This window comes from Chiloscyllium plagiosum, chromosome 6 (assembly GCF_004010195.1).
Source record: "Chiloscyllium plagiosum isolate BGI_BamShark_2017 chromosome 6, ASM401019v2, whole genome shotgun sequence".
Classification (NCBI taxonomy): Eukaryota; Metazoa; Chordata; class Chondrichthyes; order Orectolobiformes; family Hemiscylliidae; genus Chiloscyllium; species Chiloscyllium plagiosum.
The window spans coordinates 51,686,842-51,706,629 of record NC_057715.1 but is presented as its reverse complement, the minus strand read 5'-3'; the positions used below and the strand labels follow the sequence as shown (position 1 = coordinate 51,706,629).

The following is a 19,788-nucleotide window of genomic DNA, read 5'->3' as shown; positions in this document are numbered from 1 at the left end:
TCAATGGTTAGCACTGCTGCCTCACAGCGCCAGGGCCCCAGGTTCGATTCCAGCCTCAGGTGACTGTCTGTGTGGAGTTTGCACATTCTCCCTGTGTCTGTGTGGGTTTCCGCCGGGTGCTCTGGTTTCCTCCCACAATGCAATTTAGATGAATTGGCCATGCTAAATTGCCCACATGTTCAGGAATCTGTAGGTTAGGTGCATTAGTCAGGGGTAAATGTAGAGTAATGGGCAATGGGTTTGGGTGGGATATTCTTCGGACAGTCGGTGTGGACTTGTTGAGCTTTCCCAGCTACCTTCCCCCAAACCCCACCCTCCTCCCATTTATCTCTCAGACCCCTTTGCCCACAGGTCGGATGAAGGGCTTATGTCTGAAACATCAATTCCCCTGCTCCTCAGATGCTGCCTGACCAGCTGTGCTTTTCCAGCACTACGCTCTTTGACTCTGACCTCTAGCATCTGCAGTCCTCACTTTATCCTTGTTGAGCCAAAGGGCCTGTTTCCATACTGTAGGAATTCTTTGATTAATGATGAATGGATGCAAATGATGGATTGATGTGTGGATGGGAGCTACAGGTGGGGGTCTATTGTGGGAAATATCTGTCCTGGGATGTTTGAAGTTGCAAAACCTTCTGGGGTTGGTTTCATACTGAAACTAAAAAAAGCATGTATATGGAAACAACCTCCAGTGTATAACAACAGGCTGGAGGTGCCAGAATTATAATCTTATTATTGAGATAATCAGTAATCTGGACAGAAATGCCTCATGAAACATTTTGACATTGTTTTGGATACAGTAGTCCCTAAACTAGAAGAAGCAATCGTGACAGAAAGAATGGTGAGTGGATTCCAAAACATCATGTTCATAAATGCCTTGAAATGACAGCCAATAAAATTTATTTTCATATAGAATAGAATTGCCAGTAGTCAGACAATATAATTAACGTTTGCCACATTATGCCAACCCCATAAAAGAGGTATGATTTATTTCAATTAATTTTTTTGTGTTTGAATTTCACACTAGTGGCATATGGATATGGTCTGTACATATGGAGGTGTTTAATAATTAACTAGATCAGTCTTTTCAGAACTATAATTTTAAACTAGTATGTGTCAGAGAGCACATAACTGAAGGCAAGTTTTATTTGTCAAGAATCGGAATTTTTTCATGCAGATAAGGGGATGTTACCTCCATGAAGGAGTAGACTATAAAACTTCCAGACTTGGAATGTTTTGCTATAAATTTGTACAGGTTGTTCTGCTATAATGTGCATTTCATTAACACAAATGTGCTATAACACAGTTGATGAATAAGGGATACTGTTTCTAAAGCGCGAAGTTTTGAAGCATGCACAGAACAACTTCAGTTATCCAAACATCGATTATCCAAATTTCGGATTATCCAAACAAGATTCAAGGCCCCTGTACATGCATTTCAACTGAAGTTGGAAAATTCTATTCCTCATCCATTTAATATATCAATTTGTAAATTTGAACAGGAGTATAGATGCAAGTATGCTTTAATAAATAATTAAATTCAAATATAAACTCGAGACGTGACGTTAGAGTTAAGTCTTACACTTTGTATAAAAAGGCTCTCTGACACTTATTCTCTCCAAGGACAAAGATTTGTGACTGTGAACACACAAGAACAACAAAGGTGCAAGCCTGAGCTGTGCGCTCTAACAGCAAGATTCCCTCTCAACATTAACTCGCTCCATTTCGCAAACCCAACAACTTTTTTGTCAGCTCATTCTCCAGAGAGTTAAGTGCACTTGCACTTCTCGTTTTCATTGCTTTTTCCTCCCATTATTCCATGACAACTCTTTTTTTTCCCGACAAAAAGTAGTTCAGTATCTTACAGCTGACAAGAAAATGTAATGTCATTTTTTTTTGATGGAGGAGAGCAAATCATGGTGAGTTAGCACATTGAAAATAAACAGGAAGAAAACTTGACAGGAGGAAACATGAGGAAAACATTACCCCCCACCCTTAAAAAAAAAAGATGAGAGGATGGAAACTGAAGTCAGCAAAAAAAGCTTCCCTCGCTCTCATGCTCCCCCTGTATTTTGCACCTGTCTCTCTCTCTCTCTCTAAAGGCGAGGTGGTTGCTGAGGAGGGAAGGACAACACTTTGTGTTGTCCCATAGTGTTAAGTGCATTAGTCAGGGGTAAATATAGGTTAGGAGACGGGTTATGGGTCTGGACGGGTTACTTTTTGGAGGGTCGGTGTGGACTCGTTGGGCCAAATGGCCTATTGCCATTCTGTAGGGAATCTAATCTAATCTAAACACTTGGTTAGTCTGGACGGCTGGACGGCAGGACGGCACCAAACAGAGAGATGCCGGCTGCTGTCAAGGACCACAATAAAATAGAGGAAAATGTCAGCGAAACATTTCACAGACCTCAGTCAAACCCAAGCCAAAAAGTAATTTTATTTGCGAAATAACGTGAATTTTAAAGCAAAAAACCAGTGTTTGTGCATATTTTATCAATTGAATGAAATAAAAACTCTGTAAACATACTTTTTTACATAATTATGTTCAGTGTGGCTTCCTTTGTTCGTGATACGATCAGTTATCCGAACAATCAGTTATCTGAACAAAACACTCCCCGCCTGTCTCTGTCGGATAATCGAAGTTGTTTTGTATTGGTTATAACACGATTCTAGCCCCATTAGTTTAAGTGGTGCTGCTATTACCCGAATTTCTTATAACTCAGGAATGCATGAGAACAGAACTACCATGTTTCAGCAGAACTAACTATATTGATTATTCAAGGCTGAGAAAGTCTAAAATTTCAGTTGTGAGAATTCATGGAAAATAGTTCACAGATCATGGGACAGAAACTAAGGAAATAAAATAGTTAAGTCAAACCTGCAAATTGACAGGGAAGGAAACTGGATCTGATTTTTGAGTAATTGCAAAGTGATGTTGGTGAGCAAATGGAATTATGCTTTGCTATGTATTTTGAATTTTTTAAACTCTGTTTAGATAGCTTGGTTTGATTTATTCTATTTTTTCCTTTGTGCCACTAGCTTCTGTTTTAATGTTAAAATAAAATCTTCAGTCTGGTGTGCTTATTTTTCAGTGTTGTACTGGCACTTCCAATTTTTTTAAAAGTATGATCTATCAAGCCAGATTTCATTCTGGGATCAGTGGTAACATCAACTAGGATCAAAGCAATACAGTAACTAGTAGCTTTGTGACTGCAAATATCTCTAATTAAAGGTCAGAGTTACCAACTGTTCAACTCTCTAAATATCAATGAACAAGTGCCGTTATATGTCATGAATTTCCTCAGTGTTCCATAGTTTGGGGGGTTTTTTTGAACATTCATTCCCGGGATGAGAGTGTCGCTGGCTATGCAGCATTTTTCGCCCAGCCCTAATTGTTCAGAGGGCAGTTAAGAGTTCAACCCAATTACTATGGGTCTCGAGTCACATGTAGGCCAGAGAAGTAAGGATGGTAGTTTCCTTCCTAAAGGATATTAGTGAACCAGATCAGTTTTTCTGACAATCAGCAATGGATTCATAGTCACCATTAAATTCTTAATTCCAGATATTTATTGAATTCAGATTCCTGGGATTTGAACCCAGGTCCCCAGAACAAGGTCATGGCAATACATCTGTAACCACCACTAGCCCATCTCTCAACAAGATCTACCAGAATGGTCCTGCTGAACCCGATTACATTCACATAATTCCTGGGCATGCTTCATAGCTTCTGCTGCACACATGCTACAGGGCCAGTGATACACAGCACTCTTGGCTGTGTTGGGACTGTAGACTACTTGCCCTCTGATTAAATAGGAAGCCTCTACTCAAAGAGTAGTAGGGGTGTGGAATGGCCAGCCTGGAACAATTTTAGACTGGCTGAGGTTAAGGGCATTTAAATGTGCATTCGATATACATATGGATAATAAGAAAAGGTGTAGGTTAGATGGGCATCAGATTAATTTCACAGGTCGGCACAACATCGAGGGCTGAAGGGCCTGTACTGCGCTGTAACGTTCTATGACTATGTCTTAAGATGGACTTCTTACATGTAAGGACATGGAAACCCAGATGGCAAGTAATTAACTGGCTGATTTGACATAGGTTGGATGCAGCTTCTGAAAATGGTCATGCCTGTGTAGTTTCTGGCTTTCCAGTCAGTGGCTGGAACCACAATTGTATCATTAAGTTCAATCCCTGTGCTTTCAGGATTTAATTCCACACCTGTGGAATTTCCAAGCAGGTCTGTTGCATTTATAAAATAATGGTTACCTAGTTTTTGGTTCTGTAGTCTCTTATGAGCATTCATTAATGGCCTTGCTTCCTAAACATCATTCTGTATCTGAACAAGGTGCTTATAATGGCCTAAAGTATTTAATTTATTATTAATCTCTGTATAGTTATGTAATTTATGTTTAAAATCATGTTTTGCACTTTAATAAATATAAAAATAAATGATAGTTATGCATTCTTGGATGGAATTTTGGCACTGCTAGCAAGGCCAGCATGTGTAGCCACCCATTGTTGCTTTTAAACTGACTGGCTCTTGAGGTCATTTCAGAGACAATTAAGAGTCAACCATATTGCTGTTGGTCTGGAGCCACATGTAGTCCAGACCAGTTAAGGATGGTAGGTTTCTTTCCCTGAAAGACATTAATGAACCAGCTACATTGTACATGGTTACGTGGTTGCTGTTTGGACCAGTTATTTTCAAACTTTCACCATCTGCCATGGGAGATTTGAAACCATGTCCCAGAACATTAATTTGTAGCTCTGGTTATTGATTGTGGCTGTTGATTCAGCTCAATGTTGTTACCTCAGCATAGTATGATACATAGTGTTACCTGTATCATCTGTAATTATTATTGTGAAAATCTAAACAGCAGTGTTTCTGGTTACTGATATAGTGTAAAATTTGTCATTGAAGTTCAACTACTGTAAGAAATACTTAAAAAGTATTCATTTTGTTATTAGGCCCAAACAGCGACATAGAATATGTACTTGTTGATTCTGCTGATGGATTTTTCTCCATTAATAAGTATTCTGGAATCATCAGTCTGGAAAAGGCATTGGATAGAGAGCAGCAAGCATTATACAATCTCACCGTCAAAGCTACAGATCAAGGAATACCATGGAAACTCTCATCCTTCACTACAGTTTCTATTATTGTGTTGGACATCAATGATAATCCACCAGTTTTTGAGAGGCGAGACTATCTAGCCACAATTGCAGAAGATACAGCTTTGGGAACTGAGGTTTTAATTTTGTACGCTGCCAGCAAGGACATTGGTGCAAATGCCGAAATTACTTACAATATTAAATCTGGTAATGAACATGGAAAATTCAAAATTGATCCTCAAAGAGGTAACAATAATTCATTCTGCTCTTCTTTCATACCGAATCAATTTACAGTGTAATGTAAACTGTAGAAAATGTTTATAGCAGCCAATTTTGAGATATTAAATATTAAGCATGTTCAATAAATGAGGAATGTTCACTCCCCAGATGTTTGAAACCCGTAGACATTCTATATGAAATACATTGATTTTTCACCAGGATGTGCATTTGCATATAGAAACTAATCCAAACATCAATATTTTGATTATAATACTTGGTATTGAAGCTTTTGAAAATTTTTTTACATTTATAATGGCTTAGAAGTTTATATGCACATTTTCATATAAATAAGCATGAAAGACCATTTGAGACAACATTTTCAACTTCACTCTAATTCTAAATTTTAATGTAATGCTCAGAGCTGTCTTTTTCTGCAAGCATTTCTAGATGCTGCTTGATTCAAATTTTATTGTTGTGTAAGTCTAATGCCCTTTGAGAAATACTTTCACTGGAATATCCAATTTACTACTAAATTAATTTGTGCAAGTTAGCTTCTGAGTACATACCAGTGTAAGGAAAAGATTGGATTCATTGAGACAATATTATTAGCATATGCAGCCTTGCTTGATGGCAAAAGTATCAGAGAGTCCATTTCAGAAATCATGATATTCCCATTTTCGAGTTGATTGAGGATTGGTACCAGAATTGTCGGCACATAAGGAGTGAAATTGACCTTTGAAACTAGTCAAAATGATGAATAATGAATCGACAGACCAGCTTATACCCCACCCAATTTTCTGTTTCATTGACTTCAATTTAATTTTACCATAAATTTCATTCCAATGATAATCACTGTTGTTGATGCCATCTTGGTTAAAATATGACATTATTTGTTTGGAATTATTATTTTCTGTGTTGGGTTTAGATTTGCTTGACCTTTTTTGAACTTCACTTCAAACACAGGAATTATTTCTATAATTGAATATCTCGACTATGAAACTTGTAAGGGTTACTACCTTACAATTGAAGCCAGAGATGGAGGCTCTCCTTCACTGAGCACATTCACTACAGTAAATGTCAATATAACAGATGTCAATGATAATGCACCAGAGTTTAGCAGAGAGATATACAATGCTGTTATCAGTGAAGATGCATCTGTTGGAGACTCAGTTGTTAAGGTATGTCTTTTTATTGATGCTTTTTGCTGCACTATACTTCAAGACTCTGGTGAAGAAAGATCCTTAAGTATCATGCTAGTCTGCAGTTACAAAATAGATTACTGGGAAAGGGAATTTTGTCATCAGACAACAATAGTAATTACTAAGAATGTAGGACTGCATTCATAAAACATACTTTTCAACTTTACTTTTCCCTCAATAGTTGGGGATAGTGCAGATGTAGAAATGCAATCCATCTCTTTTAATTTTCACTCTTTGGAAGCTGCCACCATAAATTGCACCTTCACTTTGGGGACATTTCTACATGGCTTTTTTCAGCTATCCTGCTATTTGGAACTTTGTAGATCCCAGCAAACAGAAATAAAGTAGCACTCAATTATGTATAATTCAAATGTCATTTGACCCTGGGCCAACCAAGAATAACTTTTGTCCAGTTCTCCATTTTGGACAGGCTGTTTTCTTGTTCATTATCACAGCCCTCCAAAATTCCAGAATGTTCATGCATTGCATAAGGCTGTCATATCAGTACATCCTTAATATTATAATGGCTTCATGCCCAGGTTTTGGGATATCAGTGGTCTAAAAGTGATTACAGGAAGTTCTGTGCCACTATATTTTCCACAGCACCATTGTACACCTGCTGTCTTTAAACTGTACAGAACAGCTAAAAAAAAAAAATTCACCCAGCATCTCAAGTGTTATGGGGAGCATAATGAGATAGTAAGAGCATTCTGTATTATCAAACATCAGGCTTTCTGCACATTCAATCAGGTCAGTACAACCAAACATCCAGAGACCACTGGTGTTTCAAGAGGTCTGTCTTATTGGCTGCCAAGACTGCACACACAGGCCTTTACAGTAAAGGTAGAAGTCACATGAATATGGTAAGTTAACCAACACAATATCTCCAAATATCTTCATTTTCCAAGTTCCATGCTGTATCTTTTGTAGTTACAAATTGTGCAAGTTATCTAATATACATGATCACAAAAAATATATAGTTCATTAACAAAATTCCAGTCATTTAATTTTTGTGAGTTTCTACGCATACATTGTGTATATAACCTTTAAATTGTGCATGTTTCCGAGAGGTATGCATATTGTTTGCTGTTTGTCAGGTATGTGCTCATTCCTAGGATGGTGATCCCTCTCTAGGGAGTGTTCTTCCAACCATGATTACTGCTGTTGCTGATCCATTTCCGTTGCTAGGGAACAGTGGTCCTCTGAAACTGACAGTCATTCTGTTCTCGATGTGGGAATGAGATTACGTTTTGCCAAGCAGTTGTCTACAGTGAAGGAACAACTGCTCTATAGATGTCTGTTGTTGTTGTGATCTACATTCATGTCCACCCTGTAGGACCAAAGTAACAATTGCCCAACATTAGTCCTAAGTGATCTTGTGGGCTGACTTCTACCAAGAGCATTGAAAGTTTGCACTCTGTCTGACTCTTCAATACTCAGCTCTGGCATTGACTTGGCAGTTTTATCAAAGTGAAATTTGTTTTTCTATAATTTTTCCTTGATTTTGTCACCCACATCTGGTAGAAATTCTGGCTTCAGTAGTTTTTATTATTGGACTAGTAGTTTGGATGTGACATGACACTAGATTTTAGATAAAACTATTTTCCATGACTTCAGTGTTTACATTTTTCCATTCAAGGTTTGCTGGATCTTTTCATTTTAATGAAGTCTTGATTTCATGATTTTTCACTGCACTACAGTCTTTCCATTTGACTGAATGTGGAGAAGCTGGTGTTGGACTGGGGTGGACGAAGTTAAAAATCACACAACATCAGATCATAGTCCAAAAGATTTATTTGGAAGCACTAGCCTTTGGAGCGCTGCTCCTTCATCAAGTAGTTGTGATTTGACTGAAGATAGTGTGGAGATGATGTATGGCTTGAATTTTGCAATCCTTCATGAAGCAGCTGAATTTTTCATTCATGAATTGGGGGCCACTGTCACTCATCACAATGCGTGGAATGCTGTAATGACTGAAGTGCTCCTTCATTCATTCTTCAGTTTCACTGGTAATCATTGAAATTAGCTGATCAACCTCCCAGTTGTCAGAATTATTAGATTAGATTACAGTGTGGAAACAGGCCCTTCGGCCCAACAAGTCCACACCGACCCGCCGAAGCGCAACCCACCCATACCCCTACATTTATCCCTTACCTAACACTATGGGCAATTTAGTATGGCCAATTCACCTAACCTGCACATCTTTGGACTGTGGGAGGAAACCGGAGCACCCGGAGGAAACCCACGCAGACACGGGGAGAACGTGCAAACTCCACACAGTCAGTCGCCTGAGTCGGGAATTGAACCCGGGTCTCTGGCGCTGCGAGGCAGCAGTGCTAACCACTGTGCCACCGTGCCGCCCACAATTATAGCCAATGGTAATACATAATGAATTCTGTGAATGCGGACAGTTCTACTTTAAGCTTTATCCATGGTCTCCCTGGGATGTCAGATGTCATAAGTGGCACTTCAGCTTGCTTAGCTTGGGATTCATCATGTACACTGCACTGACTAAATCTAAATCACATTGCTCCTGTTTGGTCACTTCTCTTAGTCTAGCCTCAGTTCTTTGATATACCTCATTCATATACTTCAACATATATTTTTTCTTAGGGATAATGACTGTACTTCATTTGCACAATATGGCACTTGGAATATCAATTACTGCATGCCCATACACACCAGCACGTGTGTTGTTGATACTTTCAGGACATCTTTTCATCAACATTTCCTGCAGCATTTAGAGAGTTGCATCTTTGCATTTTTTTTGTCTGATTTGAACAAGACCTTTGTCTTTCAGATGCAGTGTCTCTGTTGGGTTGATGACTTCCAGAGTATGTTTAGCCAGAGCTTGCTGCATTGATCTCGCTCATTCATCCAATTTGAGATGATATTCACCAGGACTCACCTCAGTCCTGTGAAAACATTTTTGTAATCTTTTAGCTTCTACTTGGCAGTCAATTGCTTAATGGCCTGCAAAATGCTGTGAATCTCTTTTGACATACTTAGGGACACTCATCCACGTATTGGACTTGCATCATTTGAGATGAATGAAATTTGCTTAATGTCAATCTGGAACTCTGGATCATTGTTCTTAAGACTGCAATGGGCTGTTGGCTTCATTTGTTCTTTTGGTATGAACATCATTCTATTTTATAGCATCAACTTCACCTTTAAGGGCATCATTTTCCAAGTCACACTCTTAATTACTTCATATAGATCTGCAAAGATATTTAATACAATACAATGTATCAATCTAACACTTCATATGCATTTGATGCGCTCCTTCTGTAGTCGTCATTGAAACTGTCAAAAATTATTTATCACCTTTAGACCTGATGATTCCATTCTGCTGTATGATATAATACAATTCATCAGAATCATTAACTGATATCTCACCAGTAGGCAATTCTATAGGTTTGGACTCCTTCTTTCTAGCTGAGCACTTGCATGCAAAGTGATTGCCTTTCTCTCAGTTAGAGCTGCCCCCATGCTGGGTGAGCTTTCATTTTTATGTAATTAGTTCTTCCTTTTTACCAATCTGTTGTTCTCATTTGGCTTGGAATGTTTCTTGGAATATGTGTTATCTCATAATTGATTATTTCAGAGTGTCAGTTACATTTTAATAGCTTTTCTAAAACTTTCTTTCACCTGTCAAGGCAGAAGTGCTGTCACAGAAGGATCTCTTATGCTGAAAATAAGCCTACTCTGATGAGATCATCTTTCATTTATCTGAACTCTCAGGATTCAGCCAAATGTATCAGTGCAGCCATTTATTGATCAGTCCTCCTTCCCAAGAACTCTAATATTGAACATGTCTTGTGTATATATGAGATAACATTAATATGGAGTCCAAAGTCGATATTCAAAGCTTTCAAAATCTTTCCTTATTGACATTTCTGCTCCTGAATGAGACTTGGGTTGTATTGTGGCTTGTGGCACTCTTTTCCCAACATGGATAATAGGATTGGAGCTCTTATTTGTGCAGGTTTTCTTCTCATTAATTCTGTTGCTATTTCATTGTTTTGTTAATGAGGATAGAAAACATTTCTAGTTCTGTCTTCTATCTCCTTTCACTTCCACAGCAGCAGAGAGAGGAAAATTCTTAGCCATGTTCATTTGTCCAGTGATTCAAAGTTGAGAACTTTTAAAGAAATTTTTCATTTCTGTTGTTACATCTGACTGGGGAAGTGCACTTGAAATCAGGCTTCATTTTTCCTGGACTCATCACAAAAGTTAAATATTTTGTTTCAAAGTACATAGAATTCCTCAATCTACCTGTCTTTGAGATCCAGGTTGATGGAAAACACAAACAATACTGTACTTAACAGTAATGACTATTAATTAGAAGTGAGTAGACACTAGTAACAGATAAGCAATTATGGACTGGAAGCATGAAGTTCTACTTCTAAAACTCATTCACTTATAAACTCCCCTTATACACAATGTACACGCGTGCATCCACGTATAGAAAAGAAATGGATATTTAAGGACAGGGAATACTGGGAAAGCAGTTCAGTGATTTCTGTTCACTGGCTCTGGTGAAATGGTTCTTCAGCTGATCAGAATGCTGCTTCTCAGTCTTCCTTTTTTGGATGCTTCGACTAGTTTTCAAGAGGTACAGCATGGCTAGTTCACTTATAAAAGGTCTCTGACTTCTTCACTTAAAGTCACAGCTTGCAGCAACTGCTGAAGGAATGATAAATTGGATATATTCAGGCTTAAAATGGCTTTTACTGCAGAGAACAGTGAGAGTTCCTAAGCTGGTGGAGATCTGATGACTTCTCTTTTTCTTGTGCACAGCCCCAAGCTTCTACCTGAGAGCTTGTTGGCAACCAGCTGGCCTTTGCCATTGATAACTGATTACTTATCTATAGACCAATCAGCTTCTTGTTACAAACCAGAGCTCCATTTGTACACAAAGCTTCAACCCATCTACCAACGTCACTTTACTGATTCAACAAGCAAATCTATAATCAATGCTTACACTGAATGCCAGGTTACTTGCTATCAAAACATTCATCAGTCCTTGGTTTTTAACAGTTTTTTTCTTCAATTCAATCCACAATTAAAAAAGCATAAAAATAAAAATGCACAGTTTTAATATTTTTTATTTCAGTAAGTGACTACATTAAAGCTTTGAAAATCCACATATTTTCAGCTGAGCATTCCTTCCTGTCTTTTCTACAAATGGAGGAACCTCGATTATCCGAGCGAGATGGGCGGACAGTATTTCATTTGGATAATTGATTATTTAGTTAATTGATTCATTGCCTTTCCTCTGGGGCTCAGAGTTTTCTGTTACGTTCGCTCCCCTTTCAGGACACTAGGCAAGCCTCCGTCAATCCCCCACTCCATCCAACCCCATCTGCCCACACAACAGTCCGCTGCCCAACCCTGTCCAACACCGCTTCCTCATCTGCCTCCACAAATCAGACCAACACCATCCCCTTATCCACGACCCCAACCCTGTCCAACACTGCCCCCTCATCCGCTCCCCCCACCCTGTCCTATACCACCCCATCCCCCACCCATCCCCAACTCTGTCCAACCCCATGCACACCCCTTTTAACTGCAACTTTTTGACAGGTTCCACCTTTGCCCCGTTCAGGACAATGTTGGAGAGATTATCTAGGGAAGGGAGTTTAGGGTACACCCCTGTGTCGAACTCCAGGGAACATGTGGAGTGAGAGAGCGCGGGCGGTCAGTTATTTGGAGACAGTGCCTGGGCTCCCATCGATGTCCAGGATTGTTCACAACAGCATTTCAGTAAGCCGAGTTCACTTTTAATCATTGTAAACAAAAGACGCGATCAGTGTTGGAAATCCCTCTTTGATGTAATGTTTCTATTGGGACCTTGACATCTTCTTCGGATAATCCGAAATTTGGATAATTGATATTCGGATAATCGAGGTTCCTTGATACTTAGCTATCTTACAGCTCTGAAAATTCACCCAATCCTAGTGCTTGACTCCTGAAACAAGGTTTAAAGCAATATGGTTTATTGGCTGACAAGACTGCACACAAAGGCACTTCTAGCAATAATAGGTGGTTACCCCAAGCCAGCCAATATGTGAAGTACAACTCTACTTCTCCCAACAGCTAGGAACTAGACTAAGGCAAAGTGTAAATTATGCTTCCAATTATTTGCAGTTGGTAACCACCTTCTATTGCACCACATTATAACTTAAACTCAAACAAACTTCAATTTTGAGCCCTTTTCCCCCGTTCCCTGCAACAGCTCTATAATCTTGATACTACCATCTTTATCTTGGCACTGTTATGCTTTGGAAGCACTGTGGCTGGAAGACTATTTGTATATTGTAATTTCAAAGTGACTCTGCATAGATTGTATTTATTTCCTGAGAGCAGACTGTGTCACAGGCTGCTATTTGTGCAGCTCACAAAGGTTTCTTTAATTATGCTAATGAAGAACAAAAACAACACATTCTGTCCTCGAAGAATTGACAGAGTTTGCACAGCACTGCTTTGAAGTCACACTTTGCAACAAATAATTAAGGAGGAGAAAGTGAGGTCTGCAGATGCTGGAGATCAAAGTTGAAACTTTATTGCTGGAACAGCACAGCAGGTCAGGCAGCATCCAGGGAACAGGAGATTCGACGTTTCGGGCACAGGCCCTTCTTCAGGAATGAGCAGAGAGTGTTCAGCAGGAGAAGATAAAAGGTAGGGAGGAGGGACTTGGAGGAGGGGAGTTGGAAATGTCTTCTTCTTGACCTCTCCGCCTCCACCCTACTCCGACCTATCACCCTCACAATGACCTGCATATCCTCGGTGGAGTGGGAGGGGGAGTTAATAATTAACCTCATTAACTGTAGCAACTACACTCTCCCCTCTGCTTTCAAAATCTTCCTCCAAAGCAAACCTTTTAAGCATGCCTTTGGCCAGCTCTCCAAAATCAGGCTTGGCATCTGTTTTACCTCTCAAACTAAGGTTTTACTCTTTAAAATGTTTCATTAGGTTAGAGTTATTATAGGAATGGAAGTTGTATTTGTTAATATATTACTGCAATTATACTGTTGGCAAATACTTCCATTTTCATTTCTTGTTTTGAATGTAACATCAATGACTGATTCATTTCTGAAGTTTGACCACGATAGAAGTGCTATTTCTTACTGAATTTCTCAATATTAACCTAGAGTTTATTTGCCTAGGTTCTGGCAGAAGATTGCGATAGTCAGATCAATGCACAGATTAATTTTTCCATTGTGAATGGAGACCCAGACAACTACTTCAATATTCATCCAGTCACAGGTTTAATCAAGGTCAAAGAGCGACTTGATAGAGAAAAAGTAAGAAAACATTGATCATAGAACCTTGTTTTACCATCCTGTTGAAATATTTCCAATTTAAATTGTTCTGTTCCTTTCAAGGTAAACGTGCTGTGTGAATAGTATTGATCCTTATAGATCAATGTTCATTTCAACACCTTATGTTAGCTGAGGTTAAAATTGACATTCTGCATTCAGCCATTACATTTCTAGGCTACCTACAGAGAAACTACAAGCAAAATTCATTCTCCTGGTTTCTGCAAAGTGCTATTCCATTGATGCTTTTATGTATTTAAGTTGTAATTTAATGTGACTTTCAAGATGTGAAAAGCATAAACAAGCCACTTGGCATGCTGAGGTCCCCCACATGATTATATTACTGTAAATAATTGAGCATTTGACTAACAAAATAGTTACGTTGCAGTGCAAGGAAAAATACAGTAAATGCATATTTCAAAATAACAGGTCTCTGATTTTAAGCCAACTTTGAGTAATTAATCAGGACCAATCAAGGAAAATGAGCATTAGCAGAGATGAATGTACATCAACGATCAGAAGTATTACCCTTCCGGAACTCTCCTCCAAGAGTAGAATACCTTCCTTTACCCATCATTTTATTGTCAGCTGCAAAGAAAATCTGTGGTTTCTGATATCAAATTATAGAATAATAAAACCAAACTACAATCTCTTTTTGATTCACTCTTGACAGCAAAAAGCATCCCCACACTCCAGTGCAAAGAAGAAAACTGATGATCTAACAGTAGGAATGCTGTTTCAGATTAAGATCCAATAAGATATAAGGAGAAATTATTTCCTTCAAAGGCTTGTGAATCTGGAATCTCCGAAGGAGGAGATAGACAAATTTTAATTAGTAACAGGTTGAAGGATGAACACGAAAGTGAAGTTGAGGCTGAAATGACATGAGCCATGATCATATAGAATAACAGAGCAGTGTTGAAGGACTGAACTGTCTACACTTGCGCCTAGTACTTATAGTTTTGTGTTCTTATACCTTGTAAGCACATTAATGTTGCATTATTCAGATGAAATATGGAACTGAGATTTTGTGTACCAATTCTGAGAAGCAGTGAGCTGGGCCTTCAATAGGGAAGTTACTTCTGACAAAATGGATAGAGCCAAGATTACTACAGGGCCTCCAAAGAGCTGCTTTATGGCTATTAATGCCAATTCAAGCTGCCTGTTAAGTTCTTCTTAGCAGTTACATGAAGACAGATTCACGGTTATACCATCTTACATCAACAAAGGTGATTAACAAAGCAGTTCTTAAAAGTGAAGGAGAGGCAAAAAAGATTCAAGTGATCCTAAGGACACTACCCCCTTTCTGTTCCAACTTGATGACAGATGATAGATGCCACCTTAAATGAAGTCTTGTCTTTCGGTCAAAAGATCATGAAGTTCAAGTCCTATTCCAGGATGTGGTTATAATATTTAGGTAACAGAGTATCTGGAAATGCTGATTTATTAATGTTGTATTATTCTGATGAAATATGGCACTGAGATTTTGTTTCACAATTTTAATGAATTTAACAATCACAGAACTATTGCAGGCCATCCAGCCTGTTGTGACTGTACGGTACTCCATAGGAGCAATTTCCTGAGTGTCATTCACCTGCATTGACCCCCTGGGTCTGCACATTCTTTCTTTTCTGATAGCAATTTAATTATTAATGAATGAATCCACTGATCCTGCCTATGACACATTGTTAGGCAGATTCTTAATGCTTGATGAATCAAAACATTTCTTTTCCTCATGATGCCATTGTTTCTTTTACCAGTCACCATAAATCTGTGTCCACTTTTTCTCAATTCCTTCACCAAAGGAACAATTTTTTTTCCAATCTACTGTGGTCAAACTCCTCATGATTTGAATACCTCTATCAAATTCCCTTTCAACTTCCTGCAGGAAAAATAGTCTCAGCTTTTACAATCTAACTGTGTAACTGAAGTTCTTCATCTCTCGAACGTTCACTCTGCACTGTCTTCAGATCTTTCCTAAACTATGGCACCCAGAACTTGGGCACAAGTTGAGGCAGAACGGTGTTCTGTACAATAATATAAAACAAAGAACTGCAGATGCTAGAAACCTGAAATAAAAATGGAAATTACTGGAGGAAGTCAGCATGTCTGGCAGCATCTGTGAGAGAAAACAGTGTTAAATGTTTCGAGTTCAGTCACCCTTCTTCAGAACTGTCAGTATTTTGGAAAGAGTGGTATATATGCTGAAGTCAGAGCAGTGGGGTAAAGAAGTCCATGGTTGGAGATGAAGCCTTGACAGAATGACTGTTAGGCAGACAAAGGGATGGATGATCATATGCAAGGGAGAAAGAAAACTGATGATAAGTAGGTAAAAATGGGTTGGCTATGCTGAAAGCAATCTCTGTCATGACAGGGCCTGGGGTGTGGGAGTGTGTCAAGAACCTAAAGTAAATTGTTGAAAAATGATTGAACTTAATTCTGAGTCCTGGAGGCTGCAGGGTCCCCGAGCAGAAAATGAGTTACTATTCTTCTATCTTGTGCTGAGTTTCACTGAAGCACTGTAGCATACTCGAGACAGAAATGTAGGTCAGGGAACATGGCGATGTGTTAAAGTGAAAGGCAACTGGAAGCACGGAATCATTTTCATGCACAGAATGTAGGTGTTTCGCAAAATGGTCGCCCAGTTTCATCCCCAATGTAGAAGAAACCACAATGTGAGCAACAAATAAGTAAACTACATAGATTGAAGCACTGCTTCACCTGGAAGGTGTATCGAGAGCCTTGGATAGTGAAAAGGGAGGAGGTAAATGGCCAGTGTTGCACCTTCTCCTACAGCATGCTGGTGCAGACTGGTTGGGCTGAATGGCCTCTTGCTGCACTATAAGGATTCTGTAATTCAATTGTCTACTCTATTTACTGACTTCAATGCCCTTTTCATTATTATTACATTATTATTATTCATTATTATGTTATTAATGTCTAAATTATTAATATATAATTTATATCCCTATGAGAGTCCAAATATCACCCCTTGGAGGTTGCCACAACAAAATATTCTCCAGTCTGATGAACATGTATTAACCACTGCACTCACTTTTGTATCACTCATCCAATTTGGGATCTATGTTGCTACTTTCTTTATTTTAAGTGCAATGTCTAGCGTACAACTCTATTGTGTGAGACTTTTTAAATGGCTTCTGGAGGTTCCTACATGCTACATCAATAAAATGATCTTCTTAACTCATCAAAAATGTCATGTTAGTTAAACATAATTTATCTTAATAAATCTGTGCAGGCTTTCCTAAATTAACCAATATTTGCCCAAGTGACAATTAGGTATGCTGAATTAGCATGTTTAGTATCTTCCCTCCCACCCTATTTATACTGACTGGTTTGTAGTTTCTGATTACAGTAATCTCATAGTTGTTTATAAGTTTATGAACTGTGGATGCAGAATGTCAATCACCTTTGTTCAAATATTACCCGAGTTTGTTGTATGAACTGTATAATAAGGTTTTGATATAGCAAGCCATTTGGCATGGAGTGCACTGGTTGTGGAACCACACAAATTATTAACATTCTTATATCAAATTTATTTAATGAAGATGAGCATCAATTTTAAATAAGTAGCTAATCTGTCAGTTAAAATGGGATTCCGAGGATTTTAATTTGTGTTTTCATTTTAGCGTAGCAAATTCATGCACAGATGATGAAATTGTGGAACTTATCTCCAAGATTCAGTAACTGGCTATATTAACCAACATATTGCAGTATTGCAAAGGCTTATGAGTAGTACAAGATTTTGCAAGACTGTTTGGTTTGAATTTGAGTCATGAGAATACCTCTAAGTATTATGCAATTAAGGAAATCTTTCTGTCAAATGCTCTTAAATGCTTTGAATAAACTTTGTAAATTATCTTGTAATGATAATTTAATTGCTCCAACAGATATCTGGGTATTCATTAACTGTGCAAGCCAAAGACAGTGGAACACCTTCGATGTCATCTACAGTTACTGTGAATATTGATGTCTCTGATATTAATGATAATCCTCCTGATTTCATCCCAGCAAATTATTCAGCTGTCATTCAGGTATATCTCTGAAGTAGCTCCAATTCATGTTTCCTTTGTATATTATTCAAATTGATAAACTGAGATAAGACAGGTTTTAATATGCATCATGCTTTTCATGCGTCTTTATTGTCAACTCATTTAGATTAGTTAAATCAGAGCCATTTTTGCAAGAATTTAGCTTCTGCCTTCATCAGGAAATATTCTGTGTTAGAATTGTTCTAATACTGATATATTTTGTAATTTTTGGTGGATCTGAGGCATATTACTTGGGTACCCAGTTCTCAGGTGAGTATATATTCTTCTTTATATGTTCTTTTGAAAACTTGTATAGTAAATTAGGAAGCACAGAAGCAAAAAAAAATTTCATTTATGTCCCCCCCCCAAAATTGTCCACTTTCAATTGTCCACTTCTTCAAATACCTTGCAGGCTCCCCCTTAAATTGTTCACCCTTCCTGCCTGCAGTGCCTCACTGAACGTCTTGTTCTATATATTCAGCACACCCTGTGATAAACAGTAAAAGTTTGACCGTCTGTGGACTTTTTATTGTGTGATCTTTGTAGCAATCTCAAACATTTTATTGTGGTTCAGTTTTAGTATCCTCTTAATCTCGAATCGCATCATTCGTGAGATCTCCTACTTCTGGAATGAAATCCCAGAATTTTCTATCTCTCTGCTAAGGATCAATTGTTTTGAGCTAGGATTCCATACAGTCTTCTGTGTTTGCTGCACAGTAGCAGGCAGAAATGTAGTAGTTCTCAAATTTTGAATATGTATACATTGCCTTATATGTGGGCACACCTCCTGATCTAGTATGTCCATTGATGTGATCTAGTTTGTCCATTGCATTGTTACTTTCAAGAATCTATCAACAGATTTTTTTGTATTATGTTAAGTCTTGTAGTGCATAGCAACTTAGTTGAGATTCACAGGGGCTAAATTCTATAACTTTTAAAATCAAATCTGGGAATTGTGAGAAGAACGAATCTGAACTAGATTTATTTTTTTCTGATGCTGTTAGTTTGCATGATTGTTATTGCAACCAGAGCTAAAAACAGTTTTTAGTTACTGCACATTTTAAAGGTATCGTCCCAAGTTTGTGCAAGGCGTCCACCATTTAAAGGGGGCCCTTCCCTATTTAAAGACGGCCTGAACCTTTTAAATGGGAATCATTTAACATCTGACCATAAGACTATGAGACCATAAAACATAGGAGCGCAAATTAGGCCATTTGGTCCATCAAGTCTGCTCCGCCATTCAATCATTCTTCTAAACTTCATCAAGTATAAACCCAGGGTCCTCAAATGTTCCTCATATGTTAATCCTTTGATTCCTTGGATCATTGTCGTGAACCTCCTCTGGACCCACTCCAGGGCCAGTGTATCCTTCCTCAGTACTCCAAATGTGGTCTGACTAGAAGTTCGAGAGGACTAGAATATAAAACCTCTGAAGTAAATCCCTGCTTTTATGTTCTTGAAATAAATACTATCATTGTATTTGCCTTCCTAACTACCAACTTAACCTGGGAGAAAGTGAGGACTGCAGATGCTAGAGTACCAGAGTTGAAAAATGTGGTGTTGGAAAAACACAGCAGGCCAGGCAGCAGAGGAGCAGGAGAATCGACGTTTCGGGCATAAGCCCTTCTTCAGGAATGAGGCTGGTGTGCCAAGCGGGCTGAGATAAAAGGTAGGAGGGAGGGAATTTGGGGGGAGGGGCGCTGGGAATACGATAGGTGGAAGGAGGTGAGGGTGAGGATGAGGATGATAGGCTGGAGAGGGGATGGGGGCAGAGAGGTCGAGAAGAAGATTGCAGGTCAAGAGGGTGCTGCTGAATCCGAGGGTTGGGACTGAGATAAGGTGGGGGGAGGGGAAATGAGAAAGCTGGAGAAATCTGCATTCATC

General features: G+C 38.6%; 1 protein-coding gene across 11 annotated transcripts in view; it reads left to right on the top strand.

Moving 5' to 3' along the window:
* Positions 1–19,788, top strand: part of LOC122550578 (protocadherin Fat 3-like) — a 794,139-nt gene that overhangs the window by 681,530 nt on the left and 92,821 nt on the right. For all 11 annotated transcript variants that reach the window (XM_043691532.1, XM_043691531.1, XM_043691530.1 and 8 more), the window contains 4 exons: positions 4,969–5,358; positions 6,295–6,509; positions 13,703–13,840; positions 17,764–17,907. In XM_043691532.1, the coding sequence (XP_043547467.1) occupies positions 4,969–5,358; positions 6,295–6,509; positions 13,703–13,840; positions 17,764–17,907 (887 nt within the window). The remainder of the gene's footprint in view (positions 1–4,968; positions 5,359–6,294; positions 6,510–13,702; positions 13,841–17,763; positions 17,908–19,788) is intronic.